Source organism: Natator depressus, chromosome 14 (genome assembly GCF_965152275.1).
Source record: "Natator depressus isolate rNatDep1 chromosome 14, rNatDep2.hap1, whole genome shotgun sequence".
NCBI classification, from domain to species: Eukaryota; Metazoa; Chordata; order Testudines; family Cheloniidae; genus Natator; species Natator depressus.
Genome location: NC_134247.1, coordinates 47,151,629 through 47,167,394, shown reverse-complemented (window position 1 = coordinate 47,167,394; position 15,766 = coordinate 47,151,629). Strand labels below are relative to the sequence as shown.

Genomic DNA, 15,766 nt, shown 5'->3' with positions numbered 1-15,766 from the left:
CTCCCCCCCCCGGCTTTACCTTCCCCTTGCAGCGGTCCACCACGTCCACCCACAGCGAGTTGGCCACCACCTCGTCCCCGCGCCGGTAAAAGGCCACGAGCCGGAAGGCTGGGACCAGCTCGGGGGTGACGGGGACGGAGATCACGGTGTAGGACGTCCGGGGCACGGCCTGCGCCGCCACGATGGAGCCCCTATGCAGCACCTGCCCGGGGAGACCCACAGCTGGTCCCAGGGCGGCGCTCGGGGCCCTGTGCTGCAGGGAGCGGGGCGGGGGGCAGCGGGGGCTCTCCCAGCCAGGGGGCAGTAGGGGGCACTGGGGGGCGCTCTCCTGGCCGGGGGCAGTAGGGGAAACTGGGGGGCACTAGGGGGTGCTGAAGGGCACTGGGGATGACATTAGGGGGCGCTCTCCCAGCCGGGGGGCAGTAGGGGGCACTGGGGAGCACTGAGGGGGACTCCCCCAGAAGGGGGCACTGGGGAGGACATTAGGGGGCGCTCTCCCGGCCGGGGAGCAGTAGGGGGCACTGGGAGGCGCTGGAGGGCACTGGGGAGGACACTGGGGGGCGCTCTCCCGGCCGGGGGGCAATAGGGGGCAGTAGGAGGCACTGGAGGGCACTGGGGAGCACACCGGGGGGCGCTCTCCCGGCCGGCCGCGCTCACTCACCATGTAGTAGAAGTGGGAGAAGTCACTGGACCCCAGGTCCTTGAGCCCCACGGCGAGCGACTGGCCAGGCCCCACGGCGCCCGAGCGCTGGTTCTCCAGCAGCAGGTAGCTCCCACTGGGGGACCAAACCGCCGTGACCCGGAGAGACCCCTTGGCCGGGTCCTTCTCCCCCGCCACCACCTGCGGGGGGGGGCATGGCTCAGGGGGGCTAGCGCCTGCCCCCCCAGCTCTGCCCTGCCCGTCTCCCCTCCCCCACTCCCCCTCCTGCCAGCCCCCAGCCAGCCTCCATCCCCCCTCCCCCACCCCATCCTACTGTCCCCCATCCCCCGTCCCATCCCCCACCATCCCATCCCCATCCATCCCCGCTCTCCCGGGGGCCGTACCTTCAGGGTGAGGGCGCTGGCTCTGGGGTCCAGGTTGAGGGGGAACATCACCACCCCTCTCTCGTCTGCCACCACCCGTCTCTCGGGGTGAGACGGGCCCCCCGACACCTGGGCTGAGACCCGCACGGGGGTGTGGGGGGCCGGGGAGCCATCGGCCAAGGTGATGCAGGCCTGGGGGGCGATGGGAGAGTGTGTATGCAGAGCCCCCCATCCCCCCAGCTCCATGCCCCCTACCCCTGATCCCCCAGCCCCACGACCCCCACCCCGATTCTCCCAGCTCCCAATTCCTCCACCCCTGATCCACAGCTATGCACCCCCGGTGCCCCACCTCTGATCCCCCAATCCCACTCCCCCCACCCCTGACCCCCAGCTATACACCCCCCAGTTTCCCCGCCCGTGAGCCTCCACCCCCAGCCCCAGGCGGCCAGCGGCAGCTCCCCACACCAGCACAAGGAAGGGCGCCCCAGGGATGAAGTGCCGTTTGGTTTGCGACAGGTCCACGCTGTAGGGAGACAACACGAACTTGACGGTGCTCAGCTCCTGCTCCTCCAGCTCCCCGCCTGCGGGGGGGGACGCAAGCGTGAACAGTGGGTACAGGCCCTGCCCCCGCCCTGCAGGATCACAGCCAGCGTCCCCTAGAGGGGACAGGCCCCGTGCCCCATTCCCCACCCCCTGAGCCAGCCAGTTCCCACCCTGGGTACTCCTGGGGGAATTCTGCACTACTGCATGTGTGCATTATTAATGAGCCATGCATATTTTAATTTTTTGCCAAATGTTGCTGCGGTTCCGCCTTTGGCCCACCAGAGGGTGCTGCGGTGCTAGAACAAAGCAGCAGCTCCCAGCCAGTGAGGGAAGAGAACGAGCATGCCTTCTTCGCAGTGGGTCAGGTCAGGAGACAGGGGCTATGGGGAGACAGACAGTGCGGAGTGCTGGGGGGAGTCAGACGGGCTCATAAGGGCTAGTCGGGGAGGACAGACTGGAGCAGGGGATGAATGGGAGCGGAGGCACTGGGCCACACGGGGAGGGAGGTGCAGGGCCACATGGTGATGCGGGAGGGGTACAGAGCTACATAAGGACGGGGTGGCTGAGTGGGGGCACAGAGACGCAGGGACACATGGGGATGGGGGAGTGGGTGTCTGAGAGCGGGTGGAGGAACACATGTGGACAGCTCTCCCTCAGCTCCTCCATTACCCCAACTCCCCCCCAGCCTTTGCTTCTGAGGGGGGCGGGAAATCTGGTTCTGTATTGTCATGTAAATGAATTATTACTCTGAGTCCTGGATTAATTTGCCTACTAAGGAATCTGTTTGTCAAAAAACATTTCGTGAATCTTTTTTGTTCTCTGTATTATTACAGACACACTTGCTGACAGGTAATTTGAAATAAATGATCAAAAATAATTATAACTGGCGTGATTATATTGTGTTATTTTGACAAATACAATATGCAGATTTATGCAGAAATTTAAAATATGGTGTGCAGAATTTTTTAATTTTTTGTTGCAGAATTTATATCTTTTGGTGCAGAATTCCCCCAGGAGTACCTGGGACCGGATGGGAGCCAACACCCCCTGGAGTAGACAGGCCCCGGGCCCCATTCCCTGCCCCCCTGAGCCAGCCAGTCCCTGCCCTGGGGCCGGATGGGAGCCGACGCCCCCTAGAGGGGCCAGCCCCTGGCCCCCACACTCACTGGCAGTCTCTATGAAGGTCACCGCAATGTAGAGGTTGGTCCCTGCCAGGTCCTGCAGGGGGCGTCCCAACTTCTGTGCCAGAAGGCTGCGCTTTAGGATCATGTTTGCCGCCCCCTCATTCACCTGCCGTGGGGGGTCGGGGAAGGGAGAGGATTAGACAATACCCAGCCCCCACATAAACCCAGACCCAGCTGAGCGGGACCCCACGGGGGGGGGGAGGAAGGGGGGCAGGGGGAGCTGTGACTGTGATGTTATTGACATGACCTGGGACTGTATAGACCATTGTTGCAACCAAGGTCATATAGTGGCACCAAATCTTGTACAAAGAGGGTCAAATAAGGCGTCTATGAGGAGGTGATGGTTGGCTGGTTCAGATTATGCTGTCTGGATGCAGGTATCATTTTTGTATTTCAGGTTATAAGTGTTGGCTGTATACTGGGGTGGGCAAACTTTTTGGCCCGAGGGCCACATCTGGGTGGGGGAATTGCATGCAGGGCCATGCATGGAGGGCTGGGGCAGGGGTTGGAGCGCAGGGTGCCAGAGGGGTGCGGCAGGGGGCTCAGGGCAGGGGGTTGGGGTGCAGGAGGGGGTTGGGGTGCGGCTCCGGAGTGCCAGCGGTGCACACCAGGGCCAGGACAGGCTCCCTGCCAGCCACTCCGGCACCACGTCCCTGCGGCCCCTGGAGGAGGTGGGGGGCAGACGGCTCCGTGCGCTGCCCTGGCCTGTGGGTACCTCCCCCGAAGCTCCCATTGGCCACGGTTCCCCGTTCCCGGCCAATGGGAGCTGCGGGGGGCGGTGCCTACAGGCGAGGGCAGCGTGTGGAGCCCTCTGCCCCCCCGTTCCCCCGGGGCCGCAGGGACGTGGCGCCGGCCGCTTCCGGGAGCGGTGTGGGGCCCGCAGCACCACGGGGGGCCATCCCGCCGGCCGCAGTTGGCCCACCCCTGGTCTCTCCTGTCTGTGCTCTGCCTCCGGGGGACACCCCCGACCAGCTGGCCTCCGCTCTGCCCGGCCTGCCTAGGGCCCATCAGCTGGTCACCTGACCCATGGCGAGAGGGCGGGTACACCCCGACACAGCCAGGCAGGCCGGGGGGCAGGGACCGGCCTATGGATCGAACTCTGAGGCTTCCAGGCCACGTGCTAGTTTTGCTGAGCCCCCATGGGGAAGGTGGGGCGGCCTCTGGGTCCCCCCAAGCTGGACTTTGCTGCCGGTCCCAGCTCCCCTTGCTCGCAAGCTGTGTCCAGTGCCGGGTTCCCAATGGCAAATAGCCCACCTGGGGGTGGCTACTGCCGGCGTGGGGGGGGGCACTCTTTGGGGGGGTGAAGCTCCCCCAGGGGTCCCATCCAGGGGGACTCACTGCGGGGAGCTCACAAGAGGCTGGGAGGGAGGGGGACCCGCTGGAGGGTCCCAGGGGAGAGGGTCCCAAGGGGGGAGGGGGGTCCCAGAGGAATGGGGGTCCTGTAGGTGGATGGGGGTCCCATGGGGGGAAGAGGGTCCCAGAGGGATGGGGGTCCCATGAAAGGAGGGAGAATCCCAGAGGGATGGGGGTCCCATGGGCAGATGGGAGGGTCCCATGGGGGGAGGGAGATCCCAGAGGGATGGGAGGTCCCATGGGGGGGAGGGGAGTCCCAGAGGGAGCAGGGGCCCTGTGGGGGGAGGGGGTCCCAGAGGGATGGGGATCCCGTGGGGAGATGGGGGGGTCCCGTGGGGAGATGGGGGTCTCACCGTGACCTGTTGCTCCAGGCCCCTGAGGAAGGTTTTCTCCCCGTCCTCGTTGCTCACCCCAAACCTCAGGTAGGCGACGCCGTTCACCCCCTTCCCATAGACGAACCTGGGGAGACAGGGGGGTCACCCCATACCCTGACACCGGGGGACAGAGCCCAGGGGGGTCAGCATGGGGGGCAGGGGCACGGCTCCATGGGAGGCGTCTATGCCGGGGTCTGGATTCGCTGGGGAGCTACACCCTGAGGCCTGTCCCAGCGCAATGGGGAGTCTGGGGCCCAGCCCAGTAACTGAGGGGTTGTTCTGGGGAGCCAGGGGAAAGCTGGTACACAGAGCACCCCAGAAATGCCCCCCCCCGGCTGCCTGAGCCCGGCCAGAGGGGAAGGGGGTTGAGGAAGCTAGTTGGGGGGTCGGGGGAACTGCCCCTACCTGACCTGCAGGTCAATGCGCAAATCGGGGCCCCCCTCTCCCGTCACCAGCATGTGGGTCCGTTCGGGGATGATCTTCACCTCGAAATTGGGGAGCACTGGGGGGAGAAAACACACTTGGGACCCAGGAGTCCTGGCTCCCAGCCCCCCCTCCGGACTCCACCCCCGGAGCCAGGAGAGAACCCAGCATTCCTGGCTTCCAGCCCCTGCCCCTCCCTGAGCCAAGAGGGAACCCAGGAGTCCTGGCTCCCAGCCCCCCGCTCCCTGACCTGGGACAGAATCCAGGAGTCCTGGCTCCCACTCCCCCCCTCAAGCCGAGAGAGAACCCAGGCGTCCGGGACTCACCGTATTTCTTCACCTCGAACTCGGTGCTGGTGTTGGAGTCGAGGGCGTTGGAGAATCGTGCCGTGATGTGCCAGGTCCCGGGCCTGGGAGGGGCGAGGCGGTGAGAGTGGTCGGGGCCCCCCCATTGCCCCCCAGCTCCCACCACAACCCACCCGCAGATGCTGGACAAGGATGTCGGGGTCCCGCCCCCAGACAGGCAGATCCAGGCCGACAGGTTCGCAGGGAGTCCCCCTGACACCCCAGCCCCACTCCTGGGGGGCACCCCCCCAGCAGGGGGTCCCCCAGTCTGGACCAGGCACAAGCCAGCTCTAGGGGGCTTCTCTGCCCCTGCCACCCCTGGTGCCCTCCCAGGGCAATGGGTTGCCTCTGTCACCCCCCAGCTCCCCGGCCGTAGGGGTGTCCTGGCCACCCCGCCCCCAGCAGTGGGGTGCCCCCCCACTCACTCAGAGATGTCGGGGATCAAGAGATGGTCCGTGATGACCCAGTTCTGCGGGAACCGCTCGACCTTCCGCACCTGCAGCCCCTGGCTGTTCTGGGGGGCAGATGGGTGGGGGGCGGGGTTAGCGGGGGCCCGATCCCCTCCTACCAGCAGCCCCTGCAGCCCCCTCCAAGGGGCCCCAACCCCTCATGGGCCCGATCCTGCCCCTCCCCCTCCCAGCCATGGGCTCCCATCCCCCCAACCTTCCCATGGGCCCGATCCTGCCCCTCCCCCTCCCAGCCACGGGCTCCCATCCCCCCAACCCCTCATGGGCCCGATCCTGCCCCTCCCCCTCCCAGCCCAGGCTCCCATCCCCCCAACCCTCCCATGGGCACGATCCTGCCCCTCCCCCTCCCAGCCACGGGCTCCGATCCCCCCAACAGCCCTCGTCTCTGCCCCTGGCTCTCACCAGGACCGTGATGGTGATGGACTCGGCCGTGGGGCGCAGCTTGTGGTTCAGGGCGAAGACTCGGAAGTGAACTGGGCGGGGGAACGAGACAGCCAGTGAACGGGGGCAGGGCTGGGGGGAAGGGGGGTGCAGAGGGATGTGGGGGGCAGGGACTGTGGGGTAAGGGGGTCCATGGGGGACCAGTGTCCGTGGGGTGCAGCAGCTGTGGGATGCAGGCGGCCATAGGGGACCGGTGGCTGTGGGGCACCGGGGGTGTGGGGGGCCATGGGGGGCTGATGGCTGTGGGGCATGAGGAGCTGGGGGACATGGGGGGCAGGAGCTGTGGGGAGTAGGGGGCAATGGGGGGCAGGTGGCTGTGGGTCGTGGGGACCATGGGGCACAGGGGCTGTGGGGCACGGGGGCCGTGGGGCAAAGGAGGCCCTGGGGGGCAGCAGCTGTGGGGTGTGGGGGGCAATGGGGGGCAGGGGGCTGTGGGGCATGGGGGCTGTGGGGCGTGGGGGGCAATGGGGGGCAGGTGGCTGTGGGGCGTGGGGACCATGGGGCACAGGGGCTGTGGGGCACGGGGGCTGTGGGGCGCAGGAGCCATGAGGCGCAGGGGTCCACGGAGGGCAGGTGGCTATGGGGCACGGAGGACATGGGGGGCTGGGAGCTGTGGAGCATGGGGGCCGTGGGGCACAGGAGGCCCTGGGGGGCAGGTGGCTGTGGGGCGTGGGGGGCAATGGGGGGCAGGTGGCTGTGGGGCATGGGGCCCTGAGGCACGGGGGCCGTGGGGCGCGGCTCTCACCCTTCTGCCGGGGCGTGTAGACCGGCTTGTCGGTCTGGATGAGGAGCTGCCCGCGCCGGCTGGTCCAGGCCAGTCTCAGGCTCTGGGTGCCCGGGGGGGGCAGCTGGGGGCTCCGCGCGACCAGCTGGACGTAGCGATCCCGGCGCAGCGCGGCCAGGCCACAGCGAGTCGCCAGGTCCAGGGTCACCTGCGGGACGGGGGTCAGCACGGGGGGCTTTCCCAGGGGCCGAGAAGGGGCGGGGCTCTCCCCAGGGGGCGGGGCTCTTCCCAAGGGGCAGTGAAGGGGCGGGGCTCTCCCCAGGGGGCGGGGCTCTCCCCAGGGCAGTGAAGGGGCGGGGCTCTCCCTAGGGGGCGGGGCTCTCCCCAGGGGGCAGTGAAGGGGTGGGGCTCTCCCCAGGGGGCGGGGCTCTCCCCAGGGGGCGGGGCTCTCCCGGGGCAGTGAAGGGGCGGGGCTCTCCCCAGGGGGCGGGGCTCTCCCCAGGGGGCGGGGCTCAGGCTCCCCCTACCTGCAGGCTGAGGAGCTGCATGTGGCCGTTCTCGGGGCGCAGGCTGAAGACCTTCTCGACGGAGCATTTCTGCCGTGTGTCCACCTCGTTCTGGAAGTAGAGGGTCCCGTCGAGCTGCCTGGACGCCCCCTCGGCCTGGAGCAGGACCCCCAGCTCCACGCCCACTGGCACCAGGCGGGGGGCCGCCATCAGCAGCCTGGAAGGAGAGAGAGATCGGCCGGTGCCCCTCACTCCCGACCCGCAGCCCCCTGCCAGCCCAGCCCCCGCCAGCCCTGCCGGTGCCCCTCACTCCCAACCCGCAGCCCCCTGCCAGCCCAGCCCTGCCCCCCCAGCCCTGCCGGTGCCCCTCACTCCTGACCCGCAGCCCCCTGCCCGCCCAGCTCTGCCCCCCCCAGCTCTGCCGGTGCCCCTCACTCCCGACCCACAGCCCCCTGCCAGCCCAGCCCCCCCCAGCCCTGCCGGTGCCCCTCACTCCTGACCCGCAGCCCCCTGCCAGCCCAGCCCTGCCCCCCCAGCCCTGCCGGTGCCCCTCACTCCTGACCCGCAGCCCCCTGCCAGCCCAGCCCTGGGCCCCCCCAGCCCTGCCAGTGCCCCTCACTCCCGACCCGCAGCCCCCTGCCGGCCCAGCCCTGCCCCCCCAGCCCTGCCGGTGCCCCTCACTCCTGACCCGCAGCCCCCTGCCAGCCCAGCCCCCGCCAGCCCTGCCGGTGCCCCTCACTCCCGACCCACAGCCCCCTGCCAGCCCAGCCCCCCCCAGCCCTGCCGGTGCCCCTCACTCCCAACCCGCAGCCCCCTGCCAGCCCAGCCCTGCCCCCCCAGCCCTGCCGGTGCCCCTCACTCCTGAACCGCAGCCCCCTGCCCGCCCAGCTCTGCCCCCCCCAGCTCTGCCGGTGCCCCTCACTCCCGACCCACAGCCCCCTGCCAGCCCAGCCCCCCCCAGCCCTGCCGGTGCCCCTCACTCCTGACCCGCAGCCCCCTGCCAGCCCAGCCCTGCCCCCCCAGCCCTGCCGGTGCCCCTCACTCCTGACCCGCAGCCCCCTGCCAGCCGAGCCCTGGGCCCCCCCAGCCCTGCCAGTGCCCCTCACTCCTGACCCGCAGCCCCCTGCCCGCCCAGCTCTGCCCCCCCCAGCTCTGCCGGTACCCCTCACTCCCGACCTGCAGCCCCCTGCCAGCCCAGCCCTGCCCCCCATGCCCTGCCGGTGCCCCTCACTCCCGACCTGCAGCCCCCTGCCAGCCCAGCCCTGCCCCCCATGCCCTGCCGGTGCCCCTCACTCCCAACCCGCAGCCCCCTGCTAGCCCAGCGCCCCCCCAACCCTGCCGGTGCCCCTCACTCCCGGCCCGCAGCCCCTGCTCTCCCGGCCCATACCGGGGGGCTTGGTGGCTGGTGCAGACCAGGGCCCCCACGCAGACCAGCCAGAGCAGCAGCCGCATGTTGCTCTAGGTGCGTCTCTGCCCCCGTCTGTCCCTGGGGGTCCGGGCTGGCCCTGGGGAGATCGGGGGTCGCTGCTGTTTATCTCCTGGGGTAATTATTAACTCGGCAAGGCCCTGGCCTGGCTTCCAGTAACTGGGGGTGGTGGGGGGGGCATGGCTAGACAGACAGACAGAGGGAGAGGATGGAGAGGGTGGACAGGAGCCCGGCCCCGAAGGTCCCCTCCCCCTCTAGGTCTGGGGGTTCCCCGATGGGGCCCGTGCCTGGGATCAGCCTTTGGGCCGGGACTGGCAGGGTCCTGGCGTGTCAGGAGAGCAGCGTGTGCCCCCCACCCCCCACTCCAGCTGGTCACTGACCCTGAGGTCTTGGCTGGGTCTCGCCTGCTCCCAGGTGCCAGGAAAGGAAACCACGTGACTGCTGGGAAATCACAGAGTGACCCCTGCTCACCCCAGAGATCTGCCCCAGGGCAGCCCTGGGGGCTGTGCTGTGGGGCGGGGGCAGGAGGGGGCTCTCCTGGGGCAATCAGGGCTGCCCCAGTGCCCCAGGTCTTGTGCCCCCTCCAGGGACCCCCAGGGTCTCCCCCAGACAATCGAAGGGGGCAGGAGCCGAGCACCCTGGCCTGGGGGGTCTCTGCGGTGCTGGGGGAGGGTGGCTAGTAACAGGAGTGTGGGGGAGGGGAGATGGGAGCTCGAGGGGCTGGGTGGGGGGAGATTTGAGGTGGGGGATGAGGGGAATCTGAGGTCATTGAAAGATCTGGCAAACTACAATAGCAGGGGGCTGCAGGTCAGGAGTGAGGGGCACCAGCCGGGCCGGGGGCTGTGGGTCGGGAGTGAGGGGCGCCGGCAGGGCTGGGGGCTGAGGGTCAGGAGTGAGGGGCGCCGGCCGGGCCGGGGGCTGCGGGTTGGGAGCGAGGGGCACCGGCCGGGACGGGGGCTGCGGGTTGGGAGTGAGGGGCACCGGCCGGGACGGGGGCTGCGGGTCGGGAGTGAGGGGCGCCGGCCGGGCCGGGGGCTGCGGGTCGGGAGTGAGGGGCGCCGGCCGGGACGGGGGCTGCGGGTTGGGAGTGAGGGGCGCCGGCCGGGCCGGGGGCTGCGGGTCGGGAGTGAGGGGCACCGGCAGGGCTGGGGGCTGAGGGTCAGGAGTGAGGGGCGCCGGCCAGGCCGGGGGCTGCGGGTTGGGAGCGAGGGGCACCGGCCGGGACGGGGGCTGCGGGTCGGGAGTGAGGGGCACCGGCCGGGACGGGGGCTGCGGGTCGGGAGTGAGGGGCGCCGGTTGGGACGGGGGCTGCGGGTCGGGAGTGAGGGGCGCCGGCCGGGACGGGGGCTGCGGGTTGGGAGTGAGGGGCGCCGGCCGGGCCAGGGGCTGCGGGTCGGGAGTGAGGGGCACCGGCAGGGCTGGGGGCTGAGAGTCGGGAGTGAGGGGCACCGGCCAGGCCGGGGGCTGCGGGTCGGGAGTGAGGGGCGCCGGCCAGGCCGGGGGCTGCGGGTCGGGAGTGAGGGGCGCTGGCCGGGACGGGGGCTGCGGGTCGGGAGTGAGGGGCGCCGGCCGGGACGGGGGCTGCGGGTCGGGAGTGAGGGGCACCGGCCAGACTGGCACAATGGGACAAAGGCAGGAATCGCTTGTTGCGGACGGAAAATCTCGCCCACGATTCAGCTCTAAACAAGCCCATTGTGTGTCCCCGGCCGGGGGGGGGCTGTCTGGGCCCCCCCCAGCTTGGCCCTGATGATGTCAGCGGCTGGCCCCCCAACACCCCTGTGGGTGCAGGGAACAAAGCGGCTCCGTCAGGGCCCCGGGGCGGATTCGGGGGGGCACAATGGGGCCTTTCTCGTCCGGGCGCCAGGGGAGGGGGGGCCGGCTGCGTGAATCAGTCGCGGAGGCCGAAATGCCAAGGGGCAAGGGGGGGGCAGGATCCCACCCTGCTGGCTCCAAGGAGAGGGGGTGGGGGGTTTCCTGGTGCTGGGGGGAGGGGCTCTGGCTCTGTGGGGGGGATTCCCTTGCTGACGCGGGAGGAGGGGATTCCAGCCCCCCAGCCACAGGAAGGCTCCGGGTTCAGGCTGGCTCAGAGGCCAGGAGGAAGGAGCAGGGCTGGGTCCTGGGACCAGCAGAAAAGGTGAGAGCACATGGGGGGCTGAGGGGGTCTATGGGGTGTGGGGCTGGGGGGTCTATGGGGTGTCCCTATCTCCAGTGCACTTCCCTACTTTCCCTAACAAACTCCCACACCCAGGACTCCTGGGTTCTCTCCCTGGCCCTGGGAGGGTGGTAGGGTCTGGTGGGTTAGAGCAGGAGGGGCTGGGAGCCAGGACTCCTGGGTTCTCTCCCTGGCTCTGGGAGGAGGGTGGGCTCCCCAAGGTTCAGTAGAGCTGCCCCCTCCCACAGGGGGTCTGAACAGGAAATGAGCCCCGGACTCCTGGGTTCTGTACTGGGCCCCATTGGGGGAGGCGGGTGTCCCGGATGCCTGGGTTCAATAATTGTCTCCTCTCTCTCCTGCAAGGAGCCCCATTGGAATCGGGGCCCCCCTTCTCAGAGCGCCGAGGCCGGAGCCCCCCCGACATGTCAGGGGTGCTGCCCACCCTGGTGGCCGTGCTGTGGGGGGGGATCCTGGGGGCCGGGGGGCAGGGAGCCAAGCCAGAGAGGTGAGAGGGGGAGCTCTAGGGCGGGGATGTGGGATCCAGGGGGTGTGGGGCCCTGGGATAGGGGATGGGAAGGATGGAGGGGGTCTCCTTGGAGTGGGAGGGGGCCCTGGGGTGGGGTCTGAGGACGCAGGGGAGCTGGGGGGCTCTGAGCAGACAGGGAGCTCTGGGGGCTGGGAGAATATGGGGGGAGATGTGGGGGGCCGCTCTCTCACCATCTCTCCCCCCAGCCGGGGTGTCTGTGCCCGTCACACCCTGCGGGTCCCCCTGGTTTACAACGAGACCTTCGCCCGGCCGCTGCACCAGCCCTACCTGACCCTGTGCCCCGGGGGACGCATCTGCAGCACCTACAGGTACCCGCCCCCCCGCAGGACTCCTGGGTTCTACCCAGCTCGGGAGGGGAGTGGGGGCTAGTGGGTAGAGCTGGGGGCTGGGAGCCGGGACTTCTGGATTCTCTCCCAGCTCTGGGAGGGGAGTGGGGGCCTAGGGGGGTGGGAGCCAGGACTCCTGGGTTCTCTCCCAGCTCTGAGGGGGAGTGGGGGCCTAGGAAGCTGGGAGCCAGGACTCCTGGGTCCCATCCCTACCCACAGGACCACGTACAGTGTGGCCCTGCGTCAGGTGACCAGGGACGTGCTGCAGACCAGAGCCATCTGCTGCCAGGGCTGGAAGAAGAGACACGTGGGGGCCAACACCTGCGAGGAGGGTGAGTCTGGCGGGGGTAGCTGGGGGGGGGACCCCCACCCCCGCCCTGTTAACCCTTTGACGCCCTTCTCCCTCCACAGCCGTGTGCCACAAGCCCTGCCAGAACGGGGGCGTCTGCGCCAGCCCCGACCACTGTCAGTGCCGCCCCGGCTGGGGGGGGCGATACTGCCACGTGGGTGAGTAGAACCCAGGCGTCCGGGCCCCTGGGCCCCCCCGCTCCAACCACCAGCCCCCACTCCCCTCCCAGAGCTGGGGAGAGAACCCAGGCGTCCGGGCCCCCGACTCCCCTGCTCTAACCCACCAGCCCCCACTCCCCTCCCAGAGAACCCAGGCGTCCTGCCCCACTGTGAGGGTCTCTCCTCTCCAGACGTGGACGAATGCCGCTCGCCCGTCCCGCTCTGCTCCCAGCGCTGCCTCAACACCCCGGGCAGCTACCGGTGCCAGTGTGAGCCCGGCTGGGCCCCGGGGCCCGACGGGACCGGCTGCCACCCGCTGCCCACCGCCCACGCTGCCCCGCTGCCCACCGCCCCAGGTACGTGGGGCATCACTGGGGGGCTGGGAGCCCGGACTCCTGGGTTCTCCCCCAGCTCGGGGAGGGGAGTGGGGGCTGGTGCGTTGGAACGGGGGGGGCTGGGAGCCCGGACTCCTGGGTTCTCCCCCAGCTCTGGGAGGGGAATGGGGGCTGGTGTGTTGGAAGGGGGGGGGGGGGTTGGGAGCCAGGACTCCTGGGTTCTCCCCCAGCTCTGGGAGGGGAATGGGGGCTGGTGCGTTGGAAGGGGGGGGGGTTGGGAGCCAGGACTCCTGGGTTCTCTCCCAGCTCGGGGAGGGGAGTGGGGGCTGGTGCGTTGGAGCCGGGGGGCCGGACGCCTGGGTTCTCGGGGGCAGGGCGTTGTTTGTTCTCTTTCAGTGCCTCTCTCCCCCCCCCCCCAGTGCGGGACCCCCCCGCCCCGGAGCGGCTGACCAGGCAGGTGCTGGAGCTGCAGCAGCAGATGGAGAAACTGGAAGAGGTGAGGGGGGGAGGGGATGGGCGGAGCTTAGGGGGCTGGGGGCGGGGTTACCGGCTTGGAGGGCGGGGCGAGGGGATATAGGGGCGTGATATGGGGGAGCTGGGTGGGAGAGAGGAGGGGCCGGAGGCAGTTTCGGGGCTCAGATGTGGGAGCTTCAGGGGGTGTCGGGGGACCCAGGGGGTGTCGGGGGACACGGGGGGCGCTGGGGGAGTTTCGGGGCTCAGATGTGGGAGGTTCAGGGGGTGTTGGGGGACCCAGGGGGTGTCGGGGGACACGGCGGGCGCTGGGGGAGTTTCGGGGCTCAGATGTGGGAGGTTCAGCGGGTGTTGGGGGACCCAGGGGGTGTCGGGGAGTTTGGGGGCGGGGGGCGCTGGGGGGAGTTTGGGGGGCCCAGGGGGATCCACTGGGAGTTTGGGGCTCACCCCCCCACGGACGCTGCCCCCCCCAGCGCGTGGAGCGGGCCCTGGGGACCCTCCGCCGGCTGCTGCCGCCCCCCCTGGCCGAGCTGGGCCCCGACGAGGCCGCCGAGCTCTGGAGCCGCCTCCGGCACCTGGACCGGCTGGACTCGCTCAGCGACCAGCTGCTGCTGCTGGAGGAGAGACTGGGGGCCTGTGAGTGACCCCCCCGGGCCCCCAAATCCCCCTGCCCCCCCCAGCCTGGGAGTGACCCCTTCCCCCCCGGGCCCCCCAAATCCCCCTGCCCCCCACGGCCTGGGAGTGACCCCGCCCCCCCCAATCCCCCCTGCCCGGGAGTGACCCCGGACCCCCACCCCGCCCCCTTCACTCACAAGCTCTGGGGACCCGGCCCTGGCGAGGGAGGGGAACTTCCGGTCCTGGAGCTTTGGCGGGAGGGGTTCGGGGGGGGGGTCCCCCAGTTTAACCCTTTCTCTGCCCCCCAGGCTCGTGCCAGGACGGCAGAAACGGGTTCGGATACGAAGTGAACCGGTGACGCCTCCCCCGCCCGGCAGAAAACTGTCGGGGGCGGGCAGGGCATGGGGGGGGTGTCCCCCCCCGGCGCTTTCAACCCTTGTTAATGCCTCTAATTTATGCCGGGAAGATGCTAATTAGTGCAGATGAATTAAACAGTTAATTGGATTCCCGTCTCCAGTCCCAGCGCCCTTTATTTGGTGCAAAGGCGGGGGGAGGGGGGAGCCTGGGAGCCAGGACTCCTGGGTTCTCTCCCCAGCTCTGGGAGGGGAGCGGGGGCTGGTGGGTTACAGCAGGGGGGGCTGGGAGCCAGGACTCCTGGGTTCTCTTGCCAACTCTCCCTGCTCTCAGGGCCTGGCGGGTGTCTTTCCTCCCCTCATTGTTCTCACGTTTTCCGGCCCGGCCCGGTGCCAGGGGCCCGGTGCCGAGAAGCAGTGGGAAGGGGGGGCGGGGGGCAGAGGAAATGAGTCGGGGTGTGAATGCGGCGCCCAGCCCTTCCGCAGACGGGGCTGCCCCTCACTGCACCCCCCCATCCCCCAGCCTTGCCGCTGCCCCTCACTCCCGACCCGCAGCCCCCTGCCAGCCCAGCCCCACAGATGCCCCTGAGACCCCTCACCATGGCAGTGGGGCTCTGTGCAGGCCCCACCATGGTTCATGGGTGGGGGGCTCTGGGTTGTTGAATTTGGCCCATGTGCCATTAGCCCCACCCCCTCCATGATCCAGGGCCAGGATGTCACCCCAGAACTATGACATCATCCTTTGCTGCATGACATCACAGCCTGCTGTCCCTGCCAGCCTCACAGGGCGTGTGACGGTATCACTCTGTGTGTGACATCATCATCCCTAAGTGATGTCACAGCCCTCTCCAGAGGCCATGCCCCCAAACCACCCGTGACCTCATCAGACTTTCCCCTGGCAGGCCCAACCATGGCGTGACATCATCCCCTGCCTGTGACATCACCAGTCTGTGTGTAATGGCAGCAGTCCCTGCCCCCCAGGGTGATGACATCATAACTCTGCATGACCTCAGTGCTCCACCCTCTCTGACATCATCAGCCCCCTTGCTCCCATGACAGCGCTTCATCTTTGTGATGTCACCGTCTCCTACATGTGACATCAGGCAGTGACCTCAGAGACAGGGGCTGGAACAAAACTCAGGGGCCACGCCCCCTTTCCCTAGGGGTGTGCCCCAGAGGGGAGCAGTCAGATGGCCAAGGCCCCACCCCTCTCAGGTGGATGACTGCCCCATAGTGGCCTGGGATGGGCATGCAGAGTTGTGACAAAGGGGTGGGAATTACTAAGGGTGCCTCAGTTTCCCTCCTTGGTACCCACCACTGCAAAGGTTTAATCTGCTCTGGGGGCAAGTGAGGGGGGACGCATGGGCCCTGGCGCTGTCTGGGGGCATTATAGGCCAGGCTAGGACTGTCCCCCAGGGCGGCTGGAAAGCCAAGGGACCCCCCAGCCCCGGAGGCAATGCAGGGCCCCGGCTGGGGAGTGAGGGGGGAAGGCAGCAGGGTGACAGGACCCCAGTTTGGGGAGGGGTCCAGGGGCATGGCCCAGTCGCTGCAGCGAGCCCCACAGATGGGCAGTTGTGGGCACCGTGGGCTCAGCCCACTAAGGGGTCACACCCAGCGACCTGGAAACAGAGCAGGGCCTTGGGGCCCATTAC

At 69.2% G+C, this 15,766-nt stretch overlaps 2 protein-coding genes across 2 annotated transcripts in view; one reads left to right on the top strand and one right to left on the bottom strand.

The window, feature by feature from the left end:
* The window catches only part of LOC141998109 (complement C4-like), a 34,839-nt gene extending 26,005 nt beyond the window's left edge, over positions 1-8,834 (bottom strand). The window contains 13 exon segments of the mRNA XM_074970741.1: positions 20-202; positions 662-841; positions 1,045-1,215; positions 1,489-1,604; positions 2,733-2,856; positions 4,457-4,562; positions 4,883-4,979; positions 5,227-5,309; positions 5,670-5,758; positions 6,114-6,184; positions 6,898-7,084; positions 7,404-7,599; positions 8,770-8,834. Of these exon segments, the coding sequence (XP_074826842.1) occupies positions 20-202; positions 662-841; positions 1,045-1,215; positions 1,489-1,604; positions 2,733-2,856; positions 4,457-4,562; positions 4,883-4,979; positions 5,227-5,309; positions 5,670-5,758; positions 6,114-6,184; positions 6,898-7,084; positions 7,404-7,599; positions 8,770-8,834 (1,668 nt within the window).
* Positions 8,835-10,852: 2,018 nt separating this feature from the next.
* Positions 10,853-14,251, top strand: EGFL8 (EGF like domain multiple 8). Its single transcript, XM_074970870.1, has 9 exons — positions 10,853-10,942; positions 11,324-11,465; positions 11,693-11,815; positions 12,053-12,165; positions 12,245-12,340; positions 12,532-12,696; positions 13,095-13,171; positions 13,620-13,782; positions 14,070-14,251. The coding sequence occupies exons 2-9, from the start codon at positions 11,383-11,385 to the stop codon at positions 14,117-14,119; spliced, it is 870 nt and encodes a 289-aa protein (XP_074826971.1). The 5' UTR covers positions 10,853-10,942; positions 11,324-11,382; the 3' UTR covers positions 14,120-14,251.
* The last annotated feature ends 1,515 nt before the right edge of the window (positions 14,252-15,766 follow it).